Source organism: Talaromyces rugulosus, chromosome III (assembly GCF_013368755.1).
Source record: "Talaromyces rugulosus chromosome III, complete sequence".
Classification (NCBI taxonomy): Eukaryota; Fungi; Ascomycota; class Eurotiomycetes; order Eurotiales; family Trichocomaceae; genus Talaromyces; species Talaromyces rugulosus.
The window spans coordinates 203,176-223,227 of NC_049563.1; the positions used below are offsets into that span (position 1 = coordinate 203,176).

The 20,052-nt window shown below is 46.0% G+C and overlaps 7 protein-coding genes across 7 annotated transcripts; 3 read left to right on the top strand and 4 right to left on the bottom strand.

Moving 5' to 3' along the window:
- Window positions 1-1,861: 1,861 nt before the first annotated feature.
- On the top strand, window positions 1,862-3,302 carry TRUGW13939_04925 (uncharacterized protein; the record flags this gene model as incomplete). The annotated part of the gene is made up of 2 exons (XM_035488090.1): window positions 1,862-3,169; window positions 3,219-3,302. 2 exons carry the CDS (start codon window positions 1,862-1,864, stop codon window positions 3,300-3,302), a joined length of 1,392 nt encoding a protein of 463 aa, XP_035343983.1.
- Window positions 3,303-3,816: 514 nt separating this feature from the next.
- Window positions 3,817-4,893, top strand: TRUGW13939_04926 (uncharacterized protein; the record flags this gene model as incomplete). The annotated part of the gene is made up of 1 exon (XM_035488091.1): window positions 3,817-4,893. The coding sequence occupies one exon, from the start codon at window positions 3,817-3,819 to the stop codon at window positions 4,891-4,893; it is 1,077 nt and encodes a 358-aa protein (XP_035343984.1).
- Window positions 4,894-5,069: 176 nt separating this feature from the next.
- On the bottom strand, window positions 5,070-6,698 carry TRUGW13939_04927 (uncharacterized protein; the record flags this gene model as incomplete). Its single annotated transcript, XM_035488092.1, has 1 exon — window positions 5,070-6,698. The coding sequence occupies one exon, from the start codon at window positions 6,696-6,698 to the stop codon at window positions 5,070-5,072; it is 1,629 nt and encodes a 542-aa protein (XP_035343985.1).
- An 826-nt stretch (window positions 6,699-7,524) lies between these two features.
- Window positions 7,525-8,653, bottom strand: TRUGW13939_04928 (uncharacterized protein; the record flags this gene model as incomplete). Its single annotated transcript, XM_035488093.1, has 2 exons — window positions 7,525-7,920; window positions 7,979-8,653. 2 exons carry the CDS (start codon window positions 8,651-8,653, stop codon window positions 7,525-7,527), a joined length of 1,071 nt encoding a protein of 356 aa, XP_035343986.1.
- Window positions 8,654-9,373: 720 nt separating this feature from the next.
- Window positions 9,374-10,616, bottom strand: TRUGW13939_04929 (uncharacterized protein; the record flags this gene model as incomplete). The annotated part of the gene is made up of 3 exons (XM_035488094.1): window positions 9,374-9,514; window positions 9,585-10,262; window positions 10,326-10,616. 3 exons carry the CDS (start codon window positions 10,614-10,616, stop codon window positions 9,374-9,376), a joined length of 1,110 nt encoding a protein of 369 aa, XP_035343987.1.
- Window positions 10,617-11,243: 627 nt separating this feature from the next.
- Window positions 11,244-12,167, bottom strand: TRUGW13939_04930 (uncharacterized protein; the record flags this gene model as incomplete). Its single annotated transcript, XM_035488095.1, has 1 exon — window positions 11,244-12,167. The coding sequence occupies one exon, from the start codon at window positions 12,165-12,167 to the stop codon at window positions 11,244-11,246; it is 924 nt and encodes a 307-aa protein (XP_035343988.1).
- A 4,886-nt stretch (window positions 12,168-17,053) lies between these two features.
- Window positions 17,054-18,843, top strand: TRUGW13939_04931 (uncharacterized protein; the record flags this gene model as incomplete). Its single annotated transcript, XM_035488096.1, has 5 exons — window positions 17,054-17,481; window positions 17,532-17,736; window positions 17,786-18,117; window positions 18,197-18,588; window positions 18,635-18,843. The coding sequence occupies 5 exons, from the start codon at window positions 17,054-17,056 to the stop codon at window positions 18,841-18,843; spliced, it is 1,566 nt and encodes a 521-aa protein (XP_035343989.1).
- Between the last annotated feature and the right edge of the window lie 1,209 nt (window positions 18,844-20,052).

A 20,052-nucleotide genomic window follows, 5' to 3' on the forward strand; every position in this document is an offset into this window, starting at 1 on the left:
ATAATATAAGCTCAGGAAGAGACAGGATAGTCGATAGGTAACCTAGGCTCAGAACAGCCGGTGCAGAAGAGAGCCGAAGGAAAGCCGGATGACGGCTATTTTGGAGTTTTTCTACTCAACATAGTGAGGAGGATCGAAAATGACCCTGAAGACTGTAATAAACGGGACGTGGAAGCGGAGAGCACGTAGTCGTATTGTCGTAAATGGCATGCACAATATAGACGCTTAAAGTAGATGCATTATTTTTAACAGAGACAGAGTAGTTTCTAGATCAAGAGTTGCTAGATTTCAGATGCACATATTAACGGATTTAAGTATAACTAATCTATAGGCTCTAGGCTTATTTTAATTACCTTGTTCTCAAAATAGATACAACTTTTCATGAGGCTGGTGAGAGCGACCTTATCGAAGCCAACTTTCAGAAAGTAACCGGGTCCACCACTAAACTTAAACGTATAAGCGAAACACTCCAATGAATATCGTTTTATGAAAATAGGTAACTAACTGGTATAAACATTTCAAAGACTTCTCTGCTGTTTATATCTAATATGTACAGGATATCACGTAGAAAAACACACATTAAGAATCGTCCTTTTAACTGTATCTCCCTGCTTCAACCCTAATTTTCGATAATCAGTTGTCGCTCAGGGTGGCAAAAACAAGTTCAATTTGTTTGCATTCATCCGGCAATTGTGTAATTGGCGCTGCAGACCAAAAGAAGGCACTATCGAATTCCGTTTCATTCCATTTACCGCCCTGACATTGAACCCATCCATGGAAGTCTTTGTTCGAGAATTTTAAGGTCTTATTTCCCCCCCAAGAAAAGCCCTTGGCAGCAGGTGCATTACTGCCGGCCGAGAATGACGCAAAATTGGAAGGCCTATCAGCTGGCAGTTGTAAGGAAAAATCGACTCTATAGGATAGAGTAAGTGTCATATCGTCGTTGATTTGACCCCCCACGGGAGATTGTCCGCTCGTGTCGAAGAGAGCCAATTTTTTTAATTCGCCACGTTCCGATTCAAAAAAAAATCAAGCGACCAGTTGCCGTCGGGGGTCGTAAGATATCCTTGAGCGGCGGTAGAAAAAGCCACACTAGCAAGGAAAGAAGAATTCAAGGTAGAGACACGCATTTTAACAAGATCAAGGAGTTGACAAGATAGAAAGGTTCGAATATCTTGAGTATTTGCTTGATGCTGAGAGTGAGCAATTGATCAATTGATGCTAGGGACAACGCGGTTTGAATACCAGTGCTAAAACTGGGCACTACTTACTACCATACTTAGTACTCCATAAAAAAGTAAAAATAAAGATTCAAACAGACATCAATATTGTTGTTTGAAACACCAACTAACCAACAATGTTACATGGTTCTGATGTTCTGTTTGAGACAATGTAAGGATTTACCAGTTGACACTGTGGTTTCTAACCAGATCAATTGATGTAATTCCCTTTAACCGGCCTCAGTAATTACCTATTCTTTCCCTTGAAAAGAAAGCAAGACATGCATGTGAATATATATCTATCGTAAAGTCTATTGGCTTATTTTTCCCGCTATATTGAGCCACGGATGAAGGAGCCAATAAGTTAATAACAGAAAGGGCTGAAACTTCAACCTGTGATGTTGTTCAATCTCGCTCTAATTATTACTTGCCGTCAGCATCTCGATTCTTAAAGTGGATTTTAATTTTACAGCAGTGGGGGCCAAAGATATGAATCCAGGACCAAAATACTAGCGTCTCAGTGCTGCCAAGCATTATTTTGTTGACTAGTCAGATGTAGTTTCTATCTAACCCCCGCACGCCCCAACCAACACAGCCTCGTTCTGAGAACGATCACAACGCAGAATGTAGACCGAGCCAAAATGTCGGACCATAGCCCCTGCAGCGAGCAAGAAAAGGAAATTGACGACGAGATTAATGATCCTCGTCACGACACTCTATTCCCCTCTTCCAGGCCAGCCGAGGAGGGTGCATCGGAAAAACGCGACGCTGAAAACCTGACTGCTCTACAGAATCTACCCCAGAGCAACGAATACCAGCTGGTAGATGCTTCTGGAAACCTAGTTCCGTCCAATGTCCACATCAATGCCCAGTTACGCGGTCGATTCAGCCAGTCAGAAAATTCCGCAGATGCAGTAGAGTTGATCTTTTATCGGCGCAATAAATTCAAAGTCCTCGGCACCGTTTCGATCCCAGGCGGAATAGAAGCAGTGCAAGTCGCTGAGACTGGCCAGTTGCTACGGATTACTGGCTTTCAGGCAGAATTGGATGCGATTGAAAGCCTCGAAGGGGCTGCAGTGCGTGTGTTGCAGCCACCGCCCAAGGACAAGGAGCCAACGCCTTCCTCTCATTCGCGTGGGAAAAAGACCAGCGAAGGTTTGTGTAAGCTTGGATTGGCATACAATGGACTATCCGAGGAAAATTCGGCTCCGGTTGCCTGGGAAAAGCTTCAGTTTCGATATGCAACAACAAAAAAGCGCGGCACATGGCAGTGCTTTTACCTGCGAGTAACCGTGAGAGCTACACTGGAAGATGGCAGCAGCCCAGTCCTTTGTCGGGCCCAAAGCGCAGCTATTACAGTCCGAGGAAGATCGCCTCAAAGCTTCCCTGACACAAATAAGAAAACAACGAAACCAGCAAAACACCTAGTCGCCGCGACACAGAACAGCACGAGCAACCATGGGCGCGAAACAAATGATCTCGCTTTTCCAATGGATTGCGCCGTCAACACCTCAGACAGTCTTCTTTTTTACAACTTTTCCGACTTAGGGAGCTGGAACGAAGGCCTGCAGTGGCAAGATGATTCGAATGGGACCGACAGTCAGGAATACAATGTTACATTGGCTGGAGAGGGCAATGAGAACGATAGGAGCAGTAACCATAATGCCAACGACAGCAGTCACAGTCTATTCATCCCACCCATGGAAACGTCACTTCTGCCTAGTTTACCCGATCTAGACTCGATATTCAATCTGCCGAACCCGCTCTCGGCGATCCCGATGGACAATATGCAGATGCTACAGAATATGCCCACATCAAATCCAATATCTGAGAGTCCAGATGGAGACCAGGATGAAGAGGAAGACAGCGACGAAGAGCGCAGCACGTTTTCATACGAATACATTCCACTGTCCATCAATGATTGGACGGTTCCAGTCGATGCAGTCTACGTGAGTACTCTCATTCTTGTCGTGTTTGGAAACATGCTAACATACGTAGCGACCACATGGAGTCCATGCTCGCAAAATACCAAATAAAGGACAATCTATTACGAAGAAGCGCTATTTCCTTACCGTCAAATAGCCTACGACGAGCTCATACTTTGTTAGGATTACGACCCCATACCCAGCAATGCTCCAGAATTGCACTACCCCTCTTTGGCTCTAAAATGGGTGATAAGTCCTCATCTTCTCACCGTCATTCTCGCGCCCCCGAAACGATTATCAATACTGGACCAAGGCTGAAGCATCTGATTGGCCGGAAATCTCATCGGTCTTGCGCACCAGAAAGGGTAATACCCTAACCTGATTTAGATATGGTAGATGTTTCCTCGCCAATATGATTGGCCGTTCTTCTCTACAATGTTCTGTCGTTAGCGATGGCGTGAATGAAACTAAATTTTCAGGGGAGATAGCGCTGCAGACCCTCATGGTGATGCAGATATAAGATGCCTCGTCTATCCCTCAGGCTCAGACTTTTCACCTACGTTCTTCACTCCTGAATAAGCCAGCGCCATAGGATCAATCCCAGCTCGAAAACGACTTTACTTCTACAAAAATCACGTATTTGTTGCAAGATCAAAAGTCACTTCGGAAAGATGATATCCAAAACCCCAATACTCGACTGTGTCGTTATAGACAGGGGTGGCGTCGTCGAGAATCGGCACCAAGTCCATGCAGCTGTCGTGGACGCACAGGGTAGGCTTTTGTATGCTGTCGGAGACCCTTATCGAGTAACCTTGGCGCGATCAACTGCAAAACCAGCCCAGGCCCTGGCTATCTTAGAGACGGGCGCTATGGACAAGTTTGGATTTGACGACGCCGATCTGGCATTGATTTGTTCATCACATAGCAGTGAAGAGCAACACATTTCCAGGGTGCTGAGCATGATGAGCAAGGTTGGCGTTGGGGAAAAAGATCTCCGATGCGGTGGCCACCCCGCCTTGTCCGAGTCAGTCAATCGCTTGTGGGCCAAGAATGATTATACCCCAACTCCATCGCGCAGCAATTGCTCGGGGAAGCATGTTGGGATGTTGGCTGGTTCCAAAGCAGCGGGTGCCAAGTTAGTGGGTTATCATCTACCAGACCATCCCATGCAGTTGCGAGTGAAACGTGTTATTGAGCAATTATCTGGCCTCGATGCTGATGACGTTAAATGGGCGATCGATGGTTGCAACCTGCCAGCGCCGGCTTTGCCCCTGATAAACTTGGCTCAGCTGTGCGTATCTTTTCCTTCTGCGGCAGACGTTATACATCAAAATACAATGGCATCCAAACGAACTCATCGAGTAGCCCGGATATTTCATGCCATGACCCAGTTTCCCGAACTGGTTGGTGGGGAAGATAGGTTCTGTACGACACTCATGACAGCCTTCCAAGGAGATCTCTTTGGCAAAACCGGTGCAGAAGGCTGTTATACCATAGGGATACGAGCATCGGAAGAAACCCGTCAGCTCGGTGCTGATGGGGCGATTGCAATTGCGGTGAAGATAGAGGATGGAAATCTTTCAGCACTTCACTCTGCTGTGATTGAAATCCTAGCACAGCTTCACATAGGAACACCAGCTACTCGTAAGGAGATGGGTCATTTTCATTATCCGAAGCTCTTGAATACTACTGGTGTTGTCACTGGTCAGGTATCTCACTTGTTTCAAGTTCGTTCTGCTCTAGAATAATTTTATTTTTGCGCTACAAGCTCAATTTTACAATCAATTATTTTAGAAGATAAAAAGTATCTTGGGTAGGTAACTCTTAGTTTTACAGACATAAGGGAAAACCCCGCCTTTCATCTCGGCTCTCCGCTAGTTGAAGATTTGTATTAAATATCACTTAATTATATAGCCCTTATAGACTACCAGTGAACCTTGACACCGGCTGGAAGGGACCACACCTGGCTATCAACCTCGTACAAACATTTGCTCGAGCTCGATCCCGAATCTTCTGTGATGCACTCATGCGTCCACTTGTTCGTCAAATACCCACGCACAGAATACTCCCAATCTTGGGCAAAATCAATCAATCTACATTCCTTTAGCACTGTCCTCCCGCCCTCAGCCGTCAAACATAGATTCCTAGCAGACAATGGGCTTATAGTGCCAGTCAAAGGCCGAATTTGCCAAACTTGATCGTCAGTGCCAGCGCAGGTGGTAAATTTGACTTCCTGGTTTCTGGCACCCGCGGTGAGGCAGTTGGTGGACGCCGCGTTGAATATCATACCAGTGGGAAATACTGTGAGTGATTGTAGTCCTGATAGAGAGATGCGGTATACTGCGGTGGCGTGAGATGCGAGTTTGTTGATTTTCAGCTCGCCCTTGAAGTTGATGGCCTCTCCGGTCCACAGATCCTTGGCAGAATAGATTGACTCGGTTGCTTGTAGACCAAGACGCAAAGCACTAACAGTCGTGCTGGCAGTGTCATTGCCCCGGTTCAGCACAGTAACCAGACGATCGCCATTGGCAAGGCTACGGGTCAGGACATCAAACGAGTCATCACGGCTGACTAGAGTAGCCTGCTGTGCTAACGGATCTTGGTCTACTTTGATCAAATCGGAATTTTTCAAATACGAAATCACATCCTCCGGCAGGTCAGGAATCCAAGCGCTAATAATCAGTGGCGCGGAGAAGGATGCCCAAAGAGCAAAGTGTGATTTCTTTTCGGTCAACGTGAGCTCTAGGTTATCGACAATTAAGAAGTCCGGGTCATTGAAGTAGCCAGGTCTTTGGTAGCGTGCGAGTTGGGTGTTGTAGTTGTAGTTTTGCATCACACTGTCCCATCCGGACAGCCCTTCAACACCCACGTAAACAAGAACGTCGGCTGAATGGCGCGCCAACTCGCCATTGTATGGCACCCAATCCATTACTGTGTACCAATCCGTCAGGTTATCACTCCCAGTAAGCCACAACGAGAAGTAGGCGGGTGCCGACTGAGAGAAGATCAAGGGGTCTTCCATCTTGCTGAATGCGTCGTGCCACGCTGCGTATCGTTTATGATATTCGACTTCAGTAGTGGGAGTGACATGGCATCCGTCAACCTTGAGGTAATCAATGCCCCAGGATGCAAAAGTCTGCGCATCGACTTCTTCATAGCCATACGACCCGGGGTAACCCCCACAGGTCTCGTTTCCGGCGTCTTCATAAATGCCGAAATGAAAGCCTTTCTCCTTCAGATATTGCCCCAACCACGGCAGTCCCTTTGGGAATAGCGTCTCATTCCAGGTCAATTTTCCTTCCTCTGTACGGGTATCTGCCATCCAGCAGTCGTCGATATTGACACGATTGTAGCCGGCAGCGAGCAGGCCCTTTGAGACCATGGCATCAGCCGTGTCGGTAAAGACGCTCTGGTTAATTGCGCATTCAAGCCGGGACCAGTCATTGAATCCCATGGGAGGCGTTGGCATTATCTCTGGATTCTGGATCGATGCACTGCTGCCAGAGATCATCGATGCGGCAATGGCCGCAGTAAGCAGCGAGAATGACGGCATTTTGCGTTCTGCTCAATTGCTTGGGCGCTGAAAATAATACTTGGGAATATTAGAAACCTGTTTGGCCCGTGAATAAACCAGATACGGGACAAGGACATTGGTTGTATTTAACCATTATTCACTCACTTTTCTCCTGCCAAGGTGCGCAGGCTAGACCGGGCTCAACCTAGTCTGGGTTGCAATGTTGCAACTATTTGCGCATTCCAAGTGGTATTATTTCCAGAAAGTTTCAATGAGTCAGTTAGCATTGATAGGCGCTGTCAACCTCTAGCGAGGCAACCTTAATTTTTTTTCGATTACAACCCTCAATCGGTCAAATGTTGATAGCGAATGTCCAGATGTCAAAGGTCACCACCGTACCCGGGGATTGGGGAATTGTGGGGAAGCCACAGAGGCGTTCTTATCTGAAAACGTGCTTGTTGGATAAGGAAAGAGTCTTACTGGTCCAGACCGACTGGAGCAAAGTTACCTTGAGGCTTGGTGAGATAAGGGGCTCGATTTCGGAAGTACCGGCCGTGCAGAAAAGTGTAACGTGACATTTTTTTAGCATTTTTTTTGATCCGGCTGTTATAATCACATATTATTAGACTGCACTGTTTTATCTCTCAATAAACTTTATTCCTCTTTTAAGGCTCGTCGGTTGCTTTTGCCATTTCTACAAAATCATACGTATGCTTGGGGGTAGAGAAGTGTGACGTTGTAGGTCGCCGACAGTGAAGGAAATGCAATCGCTAAACAGAAATGTTACCAAGCAGTGGTAAAAAAATTATCATGATATCTCTGGAACAAAAAAAGGTAGAAAAAAAGAAACAGTGACATTAACATGTTACGGCCAATTGGGTGCAGTCTGCGAATCGCCCTCATCCTCTTCCACATTAACGTAGTCCTTCAGGGCAGGAAACATTTCGATCCAGTCTTTTGAAATCTGCCAGTTTTCATACCGATAAACCGCCTCTTCAAACTCGGGATCCAGCAGCAGTTCGCCTTGTGCGGACATGGTATAAAAGTCTCGGTTGTCTGGCCAGCGAACCCGAATTGAGCGGATGAAGAGCGAGACCGAATGTCGCGGGTCGGTGTACTTATGTAAGACAATATAATCACGTAGTTTGGGCCAGGGAATAAAGTCAACGCAGACGGGGTGAGGAACGGTCTTTTGGATCTCGGTTGGGTGTACCCATTCGGGGACGTCGCGGAAGGTTTCTTTGTCTGGGTATAAGCGCCACTGTTTACGTTAGTCTTAAAGAGTCGACAGACTGTAGATGAAGAACAAAAAAACATACTCTCAAATATCGGTACATCAGCAAACAACAGGCAAGTAACGTCGACACTTTGGTTGGGTGCACTTGTCGGAAAAAGGCTCCTAGTATACGAATCACAGGGTTTGTGCTTGCAGCCGGGCAGAATATCGACACCAGCGACGGTGTGCGCGGTAGCCATGTCGTGATCGGAAGTTCTTTGCCCTCGGCTAGGTTTTCGTGTGTCTTGAGCAGAATTGAAAAGGTGGAATACTCCAAACATTCCGACTGCACTTGGTGCTGCACGCCACACAGGCATTTGATCAGATCCAGAGGGGAGTCTGCCGGGGAACGATTTCGCTTCTTCGACGATGGTTGTTTCGCAGGTACTTCACTCGGGTTTTCGTCCTTGCTTGTTTCGGCATTATTATCTCCATCCAGCGAACCCAGCGGTTGCACGTCCGAAGCAGTGGACTGGGGCGGTGGCGGGCGACAATGAGAAGGGCAGTGCTTGTCTCTTTCGCGCAGCTCTGCATGCATCGCCTGCAGTTGGTCCGATAGTAATTCCACCGTGTCCTGCAACTTGGCGAGCTGTGTCTCGAGATGGTCCATGTTACGCTTGGCCTGTTCGCGTTTGGCCTTCTGGCTGACCCGGTCAGCCTGTCGTTTGCGGGCGAGCTGCAGCTCGGTGCGCTGACGCTTCTGGGGCGCAGATTCCATTGTACTGTGCCGTCGACCGTATGCTGTTACTGCGTGGGATGGTGTTCTCTTGGATAGATACACCTAGATCATTGAACTATTCATGAGGGAAAAGGAAGGAGTTTGCGAAGTCGTTCAACACTGCTGACTTGGTCTGGGTGCTGTGATTGGCTGCCGGCTTACCCCGCACGGTGACCAAATACAAGGCATCTTATTGGCTGTAAGGCAATCCCCAGACCCGCTCGGTCCCGGAGTCTTCCGTCCGCTCCGAATGCTCCGTGCCAGAGGATCATATGAAATGCAGGGGTGCAGATGCTCTTTGCCTCATGCAAGCCGCGGCAGGATTCTTAGGAGCCTCTTTAGGATGGTAAACTAGGCATTGTGTAAACATTTACACACAATAATGGTGTAAACTACTGCGATGCAACGTCGAGACTGAATTGACATCGCGGGTGATATATACTTCAAGTGACATGTGCAATGTACTTGTGAAAACTAATATTAACATTGACTTCCATGTCATCAACACCATTGATACTAAAGCCTATATCATGATATTTCAATATTCAATGCTGATATCTGCATATGTACTATTATTTTATGTGTCTTTAATATCTCCGCGACATCCAAAACTAAATCAATATAATCTTAATTGCGGAAAGATCGACTATTAATACATAACAAGTATACAAAGATTGAAAGTCTGAACACTCAACCGAGATCTCAAGTGCTGCCTCTCGCTCACTCCAGTTTCAGGAAATTCGCCGCATTGCGGTATGCAATGTCCTCCCATTCCTTGTGACTGACCATGCCCGATTCTTTCAAGCTGTCCATAAAAGCTGCGCCCTCCTCGTTTGTCGCCCATGGATAGTCGACCGAGAACTGTGCCGATTAATTAGTATGCAAATCAACTCTAACCCTAACCCTGGCCTAGAAAAAGGGCGCAACTCACCATGATTCTCTCTGTCGATGTAGTTTTCAACAGCGTCGCAAACGGATTCAAACTGAAGAAGCCGCTCGTCGTAACCCAAACATTTGTGGCCCAGGCATCAGGAAGCGTTATTCCAGTCGGTTTCGCCCATGCAACCGTGGAATTGGCTCGGTCAAGCATGTATGGAACCGTCTCTCCCATGTGCCCCAGCGCGAGTTTTACCTTTGGAAAGCGATCAAAGACACCCCCTAGCCAGAGACGAAGGAAGTGCAGGCCACAGTCCGTGTGCCAGCCATACACAGCCGTTCCCAACATTGCAGCCACGTCTGAAGGCCAATCGTTATCCTGCGACTTGAAGCGGCCCTGAGTGCCATTCACATCATCGATCATTGGGTATGTCGGATGGAGATAGATGGGAACATCCAGGCGCTGGGCCGTTTCCCAGATCGGGTCGAACTTGGAGCTTTCGTAGAATGTTTCGTCTGCAAGGTGGGTGTCGACAAGAGCCCCGACAAATCCCAGCTGCGAAACGCATCTTTCCAGCTCCGCCGCGGCCTGTTCAGGTAACGCCATTGCAAGGAAGCAGAAACCGCGGAAGCGCTCTGGGTATGGAGCAATCGCCGCAGCAAGCTGGTCGTTCATGGTCTTCACAGTGTCGGGTTTTGTCAATGCTGGAGGCGTTGGATCATTTGATACGACCTGATGAGAAAAGTTATTAGTATGGATCATAAGTTCATTTGCTTACCATCGTCTGGACTGTACCTGAATGCGAATTCTATTCTCGTCCATGCTATCCAATCGCGTTTTATTCAGTGATTGTGCTTCCGGGACTGCCTTTCCATAGACACCGCTGCCCATAAGCGGAGCCATCAACTGGATGACAGGATCTGTCTGCAGGGGATCGGTAACCGGGGGGTCGTAGTGCTCCTCTAGAGTGATGTAAATGGGTGACTTGCTCTTCGAGCCCGCTGTCGATGCCGGGGCAATCGATGCCGGGGCACCGTGGACAAGTGCAGCGGAAAGGAAACCAAGGACAACACCCTGGGCCTTCATCTTGACGATATTTTGTGGAAGAGTTCTGTTAGAAATGGAGTTTCTTCAGAGGGAAATCTGATTGATTGTGTTTGTTCTATTCCAAATGACACGGGGACAGGACTGTCATTTATACACAAAATCCAGCAACATGTCTTCTTCCGACATGGACAATTTCATCCGAGTTCCTGAAATCAAACGCTCAACGCTAGCCCTATTTTTGTTGTTGTCCTTATACGGTCCACTGAGCCAACACTATTTTCCTAATCGGGTAAGCGTTGAGCGCTCCTCCAGCGTCCCCACTAAAAACACCAGAAAACCCGAGATGTCCAATACATCAGCTCTATTATTGGGCATAGTACTATTTAAAAGAGTAAATCTGGTTCAAAAAAAAAACATTAATCAGCATGAATCGGCTGAATTATCGTACCGACGGATGCCCGGAAAGCAAAACATGTCAACCCGAGCCCGAAAGAAAGAGGGTTGCTCTTGTTCTTTATCAGCTGAGGATTTAGTATGTGCTCTAGGAATATAACAATATGGTTTGTGATTTATGAATTTCGTTATCTGTCTATTTGAGTATCCTTTGGACGAACCCAAATCGGTTCCAGCATACCACAGCAGAGTGAATCTTTCTCGCGACGCCCATTACTCAGTACTACGACTCTGAGATTCAAGCCAGCTTTGTATCTGGGGTCCCAAGAACTTCAACACATCAGCTTGAACGCCTGCCGACGAATGAACCACACCCGGGACCACGTCAAGCTGTGAGTCGATTTTGTCTTCTCGCCATGTTTCTTGCAGGCTCTTCAAACTTTCCATTCTTCCTTGTTTCATGGCTGGAAGGGCCGTTTTCGTTTCGGATTTTTCTTCTCGTTTTTTTACAAACTGCCTAACCCAAGTCCGAAATTCGTCGCCGCCATGGACACCCGTATCTTGGTCACCGACAACCAGCTGGATAGGGACACGGCCGATGAGCTCCTTGTTGATTGGCCGGTCGAATAAATCGTGGATATTAGCAACACCGATCGGCCAGTCTTTCTGATCGTTCAAAGTAGTCACCTGGCCTGGCGCTCCGATACTTGCTGCTACAATTCGTTCTGGGTATAAATAGAGAAACCGATGGGCGAACTGTCCGCCTGCAGAAAACCCCATCATGAAAACTTTTTCTGCATTGATTCCGGGCCATCGAACCGATATCTCATCGAGAATAGCGAGAAGAGCCAAGTCGGAACGTAGGGTTTGGGACCGGAGGGTCGTGTAGGAGAGTAGATCGTTGGGGCCGTCGAGCCCTGTGGGGAAAACCGGCGCGAGAATCGCGCAAGGGGTCGAGTCAGCAAATGCCGTTAACTCTTGGCTAAATAATGGTGAAATATTGCGTCTGGTGCCATGGACGTAGACGACTAAGGGGAGCTTCTTCTGCGGGGTAGAACTGTAGCTGTTTGGTGGCACGTAGAGAGCAAAGGATACTCGGGGATCGGTCGATAACGCCTTTAGTGGGACATGGCCGATGAGAAACGCACTTTTAAGGAACCGTGAAGGGATATCCGCTGTCGACAACAGTTTGTCCATTTTTTTTGTTGTTGTTCGTATGAAATAGATACCCTGATCGTGATCTCGAAACCGGTCTATTGCATTCGGGTGTCGATTACTTATTATTTAAAGCCATTGTACTCCGTAGACATCCACTAATTAGAGCGATATCGCTAACCTAAGCGAAACCGGCTTACTTCCGCAATATTGGCTAGGCCGAGTTTCATAGGATATACTACTCTGTATACTTTAGAGGATTATGCAAGTGATGTTACTAAGATGGCCCATGAATAAGCTGTGAGCTGTGCTAAATGTGACTCCATGTACTCTTTTTCGTTATTTTTAAACGGATATACGGCTAGGGGTGCCCTCACTTCAACATCAAAACCCTCCTCCGTTGCAAACAGAAATTGTTAAATCGACCCCTGAACTTGAAAATTTGTCTCTGATATCAATCAGACCAAAAGTGGAACGTTGAATAAAATTTGACCTCAAGAAAGGACGCCTGTTGACAGGTCCCACTTTAATAATGCAATATGTACATATGTTGAAACGGGCATATCGAGAAATCATGGCTGATCTAAATTGGTGCAGCTAATTCGCCGGGTGCCCCATTAGTTTTCAGAGCAACGGTGGAACTAACGGTGGAATATTGGGCAGAGATGTGGCTTTGTTGAAATATGTACTCCGTACAGAGGTGGGCACAAAAAGTCATGTCTCCCGATCAAGGGCAAGCTTGGCTCGACGCAATTTAAGACCGTCGACATCTACGTCCTGCGCATCAATAACGTACCTTCCCATTAACGCGGTTCTGGATGTTATTGACCGACTCATAGGACTGCTGGATGTTGTCAGTGAAGAATACAGGATGCAAATGTTGAGACACTACGGGCTATTGGCACTCCCCCCACTGGTTGGATTGATCATGGATTTAACCAGGTTGCGACTGCATAATGAACCATGCAACCAGCTATATCTTGCCCGACTGGGCTAAATCGTGAAGTTCCACGTCGTGAACGCTCCTGGCATTTGAATATATCACAGTCATGGGGCATCACCTTCTGAGGGACCTCGTTTCATGATGATATCTATCGGCGTCAGCTAAAAACCTCAGCGTTGTAACTAACTCTAGTTGTACCCACCTGTCTTTCAGATCCTCCGTTAACAGTAACCCAAGCGACTTGGAGTCAACAATGCGATGGCAGTTATCTTGAGGACATTGGATTCTCGCAGCCTCGCCTTCCTCCTTGATCTTCTGAGCGAGATAGTGTCTGAAGCAGTCGACACAGAAACGATGGCCACACCGCATAGCATAAGTCTGCAGATCATCACCATCCTCACAGCAAATCATACACAACCAATAATATATATATATATAAAATATAAATAATAGATTGAAATACCTTCACCCAAACTCTCATCATCACTTCCCTGTGTCCCCAGAAAACCATCCTCCCGACTCGACACATCAGGCATGAAATCATCATTGGAATCCATACTCCCGTTCGTCGTGGCCGGTGTCGCGATATCCGACACCCTCTTTCTCAACGAAACCGGATACCTTTTATCTTCTATTGTAGACTTGGACTGCAGCAGATCCTTCTCCTTCTTCTCTTCTTCTTCTACTTCCTCCTCCTCCTTCGTCACCGCACTTTCCTTCTTCCCAATATTTGCCCGTTTCGCGATTGGCAGCTTGGAATTTCTTGTTGTGGATAACTGGGAGTCGACTTCCTCGGTGGCCGCCTCGACGGCCTTCCGCTTTCTCGTCTGAGGAGGCGTGGTGAAGGATTTCCTGGGACGGACTGGTGGAAAGAACGCGACTCGCCTTGGTACGAACACAATATAGTATAGCACAACACAATAGATGGCTGTGATGACGATGGTCACGGTCCTGGGGGGCGGTCACGGACTGGAGATGAAGAAGGGGAGATGGGGAGATGGTGGAGGTGGACGAGGTAATAATACGGGCCAAGCAAACACGACGGCGCTAGTGACGGATAGCTGATAGTCGATCAGAGATTCAGAGGCAAATGCAATAGTAATAGTAATCAAACAGAGACGAAGCGCAAATAAGATGACTGGTCCGTACAGGAAAGAATCGAATGAATGGCGGCCCCTCTTTGGATCAGGCGAGTTAGCAGTGCTAGACAGAAGGGAGTGTCCTAGGACAGCGACAATGATTATAATACCATCACCGCCCACCCACACATTGATACATCAATAATCATTACTGATTCTTGTGAAGAAGCGCTTGGAATCTCTTAAAAGATAGTAGGATATGTAGTAACTATTGTCTCAGTGTCTCTTTGCCCAACTTGGAACCCCGTCTCGTCAAAGTTATAAATATTTGATGGTGTAATATTCTTACAATTAAGTTGGATTTCTAGATGTTCAAACCACATCTGAATAGCTGTAAAATCAGAAGCATGAAAGCGATCTGAATCAATTGGCCTCTGCTTTATTAATTTATATTCTAGAGGTGATCTTTTGATGAAATGATAAACCCAATTGGGGCCAACAGTAGGTGGGGATTTGTCGCGTGGATTCAATCTTTTTAGAAGCGAATTGGAGTAATCATTGATTAATCCAGGGGTTGGAGGGATTCCTCTCTTATCTAGATCCTTAAGTCATACAATTAAGGCGCGTTCTTGATCAATTCAAGTCTATTGCTATTGACCCATCTCTCGTAGCTCACTGTAGTCCTATTGTGATCCCTCTTGCTACCCTCTTGTTACAATTTGACGCTATTTTGCATATAGTATTCGCTCCCGATTAATATAATTAGGGTCTTGGATATAGGATTGGAATGCTGGGCGTGTATTATTAGGGAAGGGAGTAATTGAAGTAACTGTAGCAGTAGTAGGAGTAGCTATAATTAGAAGCCAGAAGCTAAGAGTAAAGAATTGGAGTATGCATTAACTACTTATTATATGAGATTTACATTCTACACTGCTACATATACTTCGTATGTCCTCAGCCACTACAATACGGTTCACAATCTCTAGGCTCTACGTTGGTTAGGTAAAATTTGGGGTTGGCTTAAATTTACCCCAATTATCAGACTGGGGTTCGATGACAGCGGTAATGTACCCTGGAGTAGGTTCTCAGGTCACCCGGAGTACAAATACCAACCAGAGTTCGACCCTCTTTATTTTCCTATCCTTTTGCAGCTGCTTCGGTCTTAAGTCCTACAAAGTCCGCAATCATGTCTACCTCTGGAGATCTAAAACAGTGTTTTGTCTCTGAATTACAAGAAACTGCATTGGACAAGAACTGGGTGGCTATATCGCAGTTGAGCCCGCAGTTCTTCGATGCTAGTGTTAAACTCAGTGCTATCCCGAAGCAAAAGAAACATCTCCCTGCTAAAGTGCAAGAACTCATTTCTTTGGCGGTTGACAGCTCATCGACCCATCTCTACCTACCTGGGATCCAGAGACACATTATTGGCGCATTGGGAGAAGGAGCAACGCCCGATGAAGTGTTTGAAGTGTTTGAGCTTGCAGGCACGCTGGGAATTCATGCCTGCACAGTTGGCGTGCCAGTCCTACTGGAAGTAATGAAGGAAAAGGGAGCCTACCCTGAATATCAGCTGGCCGAGAAGGACCTCGGCGAGCGACGTGAGAAACTGAAGGAGGATTTTATCAAGAACCGTGGATACTGGCATGAAATGTGGGAAGGACTTCTTGTGCTTGACCCAGACTTTTTCGAGGCATACATTGGGTTCTCTTCAGTATCGTGGGTAAAGGATGTGGATGGTAGTGGAAAAGGAGGAGGTGCACTAGAGCCTAAGGTAAGAGTCTTCGCGTTAATAAATAATTGCTGACCATGTATTATTTCCAGATGAAGGAACTTATATATTGCGCTGTTGATGCGGCCGCAACCCACATGTACGTACCTGGGCTGAAGCTGCACATTAGAAATGCGCTCAACTATGGGGCAAGTCCTGAGGAGATAGTTGAAGTCTTTGAAATTGCAAGTCAACTAGGCTTACACACTGCACATGCTTCGGCTCCTATACTAGCTCAGGTTCTCGATAAGAAACAGTCACAATTTAATAAGGCATAGAGGATCTCAACGCTCTACGGTTAAGTAGTTGCCGTCTTTCTTGGTGCTTAGGTATGTTGAAAGGGTTTAGGTTAAAGCAATAAAAGATTAAGTAACTAGATTTCAGCCATGCAGACACTAAACTGCTAGAAAAGTTCGAGGAACACAGGGCTACGCCTTAGCAAAAAGATTCAGATCACGGTAGTAGGTAGGATTGTGCTAGGGAGCTCTAATGGGTAATGGGCAGTATGAAATGAAGTTGGCTGTAGTCAAGCCCGGTTATAATCATTGTTTAGGGCCTTCAGTTTCCCCCAACGCAGCCCTAGTGCTACCACGTAAGTCTTAGGTCAAGGAACGTCAGCTACAGTACAGTACAAAATTAACTAAAATATATCTCAAATATAAGCAAGTCGGCAGGTGATATAAGAGAGTGTCACCACGCTTTAGGTTTTATGTAATTTACCGTTGCAAATGTAATACACACGTATATTCGCTTCATCAGACCCTTGTTCAGTAAGACCCCAGCTTACCATAAAGTCATCCTTTAAATTTTGGGGTTTGCCAAGAATAATTGCGGGGCATAGGATGCGGTGAATTTGTGCAGAGCTCTGGTGTCGCAAGGGTGAGGAGACCCCATGGGGATGCCACCCCGTTTATGAACTGGGGTTGGTTGGTATGTCCTACTCTAGAGCTAGTTACCGCTCCTATTCACATCCATATTATATTACTGCTTCATTTTCCTTCTCAAAAGGATACATTTTATGGTTGGCGCATTGGGGAGTAAGTAGTAACCCATCCCTCCTTGCATCCAGCGAACCCTCGAACAATATTTAGAGCACAGATATATTTGCGCGCACTCAGACACCTTCGAGCTTCCAACCATGCAAAAATACTTCGGCTTGAGAGGGAAGTCCCTCAGTAACGCCTTGGTATGGACAGTGATCATGCCTGCATACACTCTATTTGGCTACCTCGCAGGTGTAGCTGGAGGGCTCCTCGAGCTTCCCTCATGGACCGCCATGTTCCCTCAAATGGACACTGTCAACACAATAGGTGCACAAAAGTCGCATAATACACAGATCCAGGGGACCGTGGTCGCAATTTACACTTTAGGTTGCCTCATGGGCTCTTTATCCTGCATTGGGATTGGAGACAAGCTTGGTAGAAGACGAACGATCATGCTCGGATCTCTTATCACCTGCATTGGCTCAATACTGCAGTCATCTTCCTTTTCATTTCCGCAACTAATAGCGGGGAGGATTATTACTGGTCTTGGTTTTGGGCTTATTAGTGCTACGGCGCCGAACTGGTGAGTTTCTTGTTCCATTTTCGCATTTCTCATCTACTCACTGGACTTAGGCAAACCGAATGCAGTCGCACCAGTCATCGGGGCTTCGTGGTTATGCTTGAGGGTCTATTCATATCAGCAGGTCTCGCAATTTCTGGTTGGGTGAACTATGGGATGTCCCATACCTCTGGTGATATATCATGGAGGTTTCCGCTAGCCTTTTCTTGCGTCTTCTGCATTGTAGTATTCTTATCAATGCCATTGTGGCCAGAATCTGTATGTCAGAGTTGGGTCTTACTTTGAGCGCTACTGACATCATACGCAGCCTAGATGGCTCGTGCAAAAAGGGAGAATTGACGAATCGAAATACGTGCTTGCCGCGCTTGGTGATATACCCATAGATAGCCCCCAGGTCCTCGACGATATTGCAAAGATCCGAGTCTCGTTGGAGGAGACTGCTGGAGGAAGCTTCCGAGATATCTTCCGCAACGGACCTGCCCGTTTCGCCAACCGGGCGTTTATCGCTGCTGCTTCGCAATGTTTTCAGCAGATGAGTGGTATCAATGGCGTAGCGTTCTATCAAACCAAGATCTTCCGGACATACTTGGGACTCTCAGCAGATAATGCAGCTATTCTTTCGGCCAGCGTTTTTACCTGGTAAGCCTCAGCCCTTAGCTTTTGCATACTAAATTTGGCACCATGAGTGTTGGGCTTTAGTGCTGATGACAGCATATAGGCAAACGATAATTGCACCAGTCGGTGTATTTACAATTGAACGGTTTGGTCGACGGAAGCTCATGATGTTTGGAGCGGCAGGAATGGGCATGTGCATGGCTATTATAGCTGGATGCGTGTCTCATCCTTCGGACCTAAAAGCAGTCCATGCGGCGATCGTCTTCGTTTACCTATTCAGTTTTTTCTTCGTCACTGGCTATCTAGGTTTGACGTTCCTTTATTCGTCCGAGATTGCACCTCTCAGTGTCAGAACGCCGATTACAGCTTTGTCAACGACATCAACATGGGTGTTTACCTTCACGGTAGTCGAGGCAACTCCACCTGGTTTTGATTCTTTAGGGTGGCGGTACTTCATTGTATATGCGGTCTTGAATTTGTGTCTTCTATTACCGAGTGAGGTGCCTCATCTTGTTGGAATGCAGTGCTAATTATTAACTAGCAATATATTTCCTCTTTCCAGAAACGCAAGGTCTGGACTTAGAGAGTATAGATCGTATTTTCCTCGGCAGCCAAAATGTCTTTCAAACTATTCGAGTCGCAGAAAAATTACGGCTGGAGGCCATTCCCAGCGAGGAAAACAACCTATCAGGTCGACAAGAAGCAGACTTGGAAGCCAAAGATGTAGGGGAAACCAAACATGTAACATAGTCCTGCTGGGGACAAGCATGTTGTAAACTTTTTATTACAATATGCATAGTACAATGGGGCAAATTTAGGTTGGTATCCGACGTACTACCGTGCTTCACCGTTCGGAGCCCGCTTTCAGACGAAGCCCGATTTAGCCGTAGAACACGAAAAAACGCGACTTTTTTAAACCGCGACCAATCCACCAATATGGCCTCGATTGAGCTCGCTCTTGAAGAATTGAGATCCTTAGATCCAGGAGAAAAGATTAATATATCAAAAATCGCAAAAAAACTTTGGTGTTGATCGGTCAAATCTATCAAGGCGATTCCGTGGGATTAGAGGCTTAAAGGAAGCCCAGTATGAAAATAAATAATTACTTAATAACCAGCAATCAAAATAGCTTATAAAATGGATTAATCAATTTACTACTTATAGCCTTCCACCTACTACATCAATGCTTTGTAACTTTGGTAAGGGAATCAGTAGTAAAGAACCTAAAAGAAATTGGTTTACTCGCTGGATTAGAGCTCACTCGGATCATTTAATTTCTCGATTTTCAACCGGAATTGATATCGACAGAAAAAGGGCAGATTCGGCATATAAATACACTTTATATTTTGAACTTTTTGATCAAAAATAAAGCAGTATAATCTCTTACCTGATCAGATTTATAATATGGATGAGAAAGGCTTTATAATTGGGATAACGTCAAAATTAAAAAAGAATCTTTTCCTGGCAGCAATATAAGTAAAAAAGCATATAGCAACACCTTTAAGATAGAAGCCAGGGGTGGATTACACTAATTACTTATATTTACGCCAGTGAAAAAGCTCTTTCCCTAGGTTTAATTTATATGTCTAAATCCGGCAATTTATAAGATTCATAGCTTCAAGATTTTGATCTTAAAGTGCAAAATTATTTTTTTGCTTCTTCAGAATCTGGATGGACCAATAATAAGCTCGGTTTCCAGTGGTTAACCTCTATTTTTGATTGAGAGACAAAACATCAAGCAAGCAGGGGATAGATGCTCTTAATTCTTAATAGGCACGGATCTCATATAAATATGAGATTTATCAATTACTACGACCAAAATCGGATTTTATTGGCTATATTTCTAGCTTATACAACGCATACTTTACAGCCTCTTGACGTCTCTTTATTTGGGCCTCTTTCTAGAGCTTACAGCAACGAATTAGAACAATTTTTATATGAATGCCAAGGGTTCAGCCG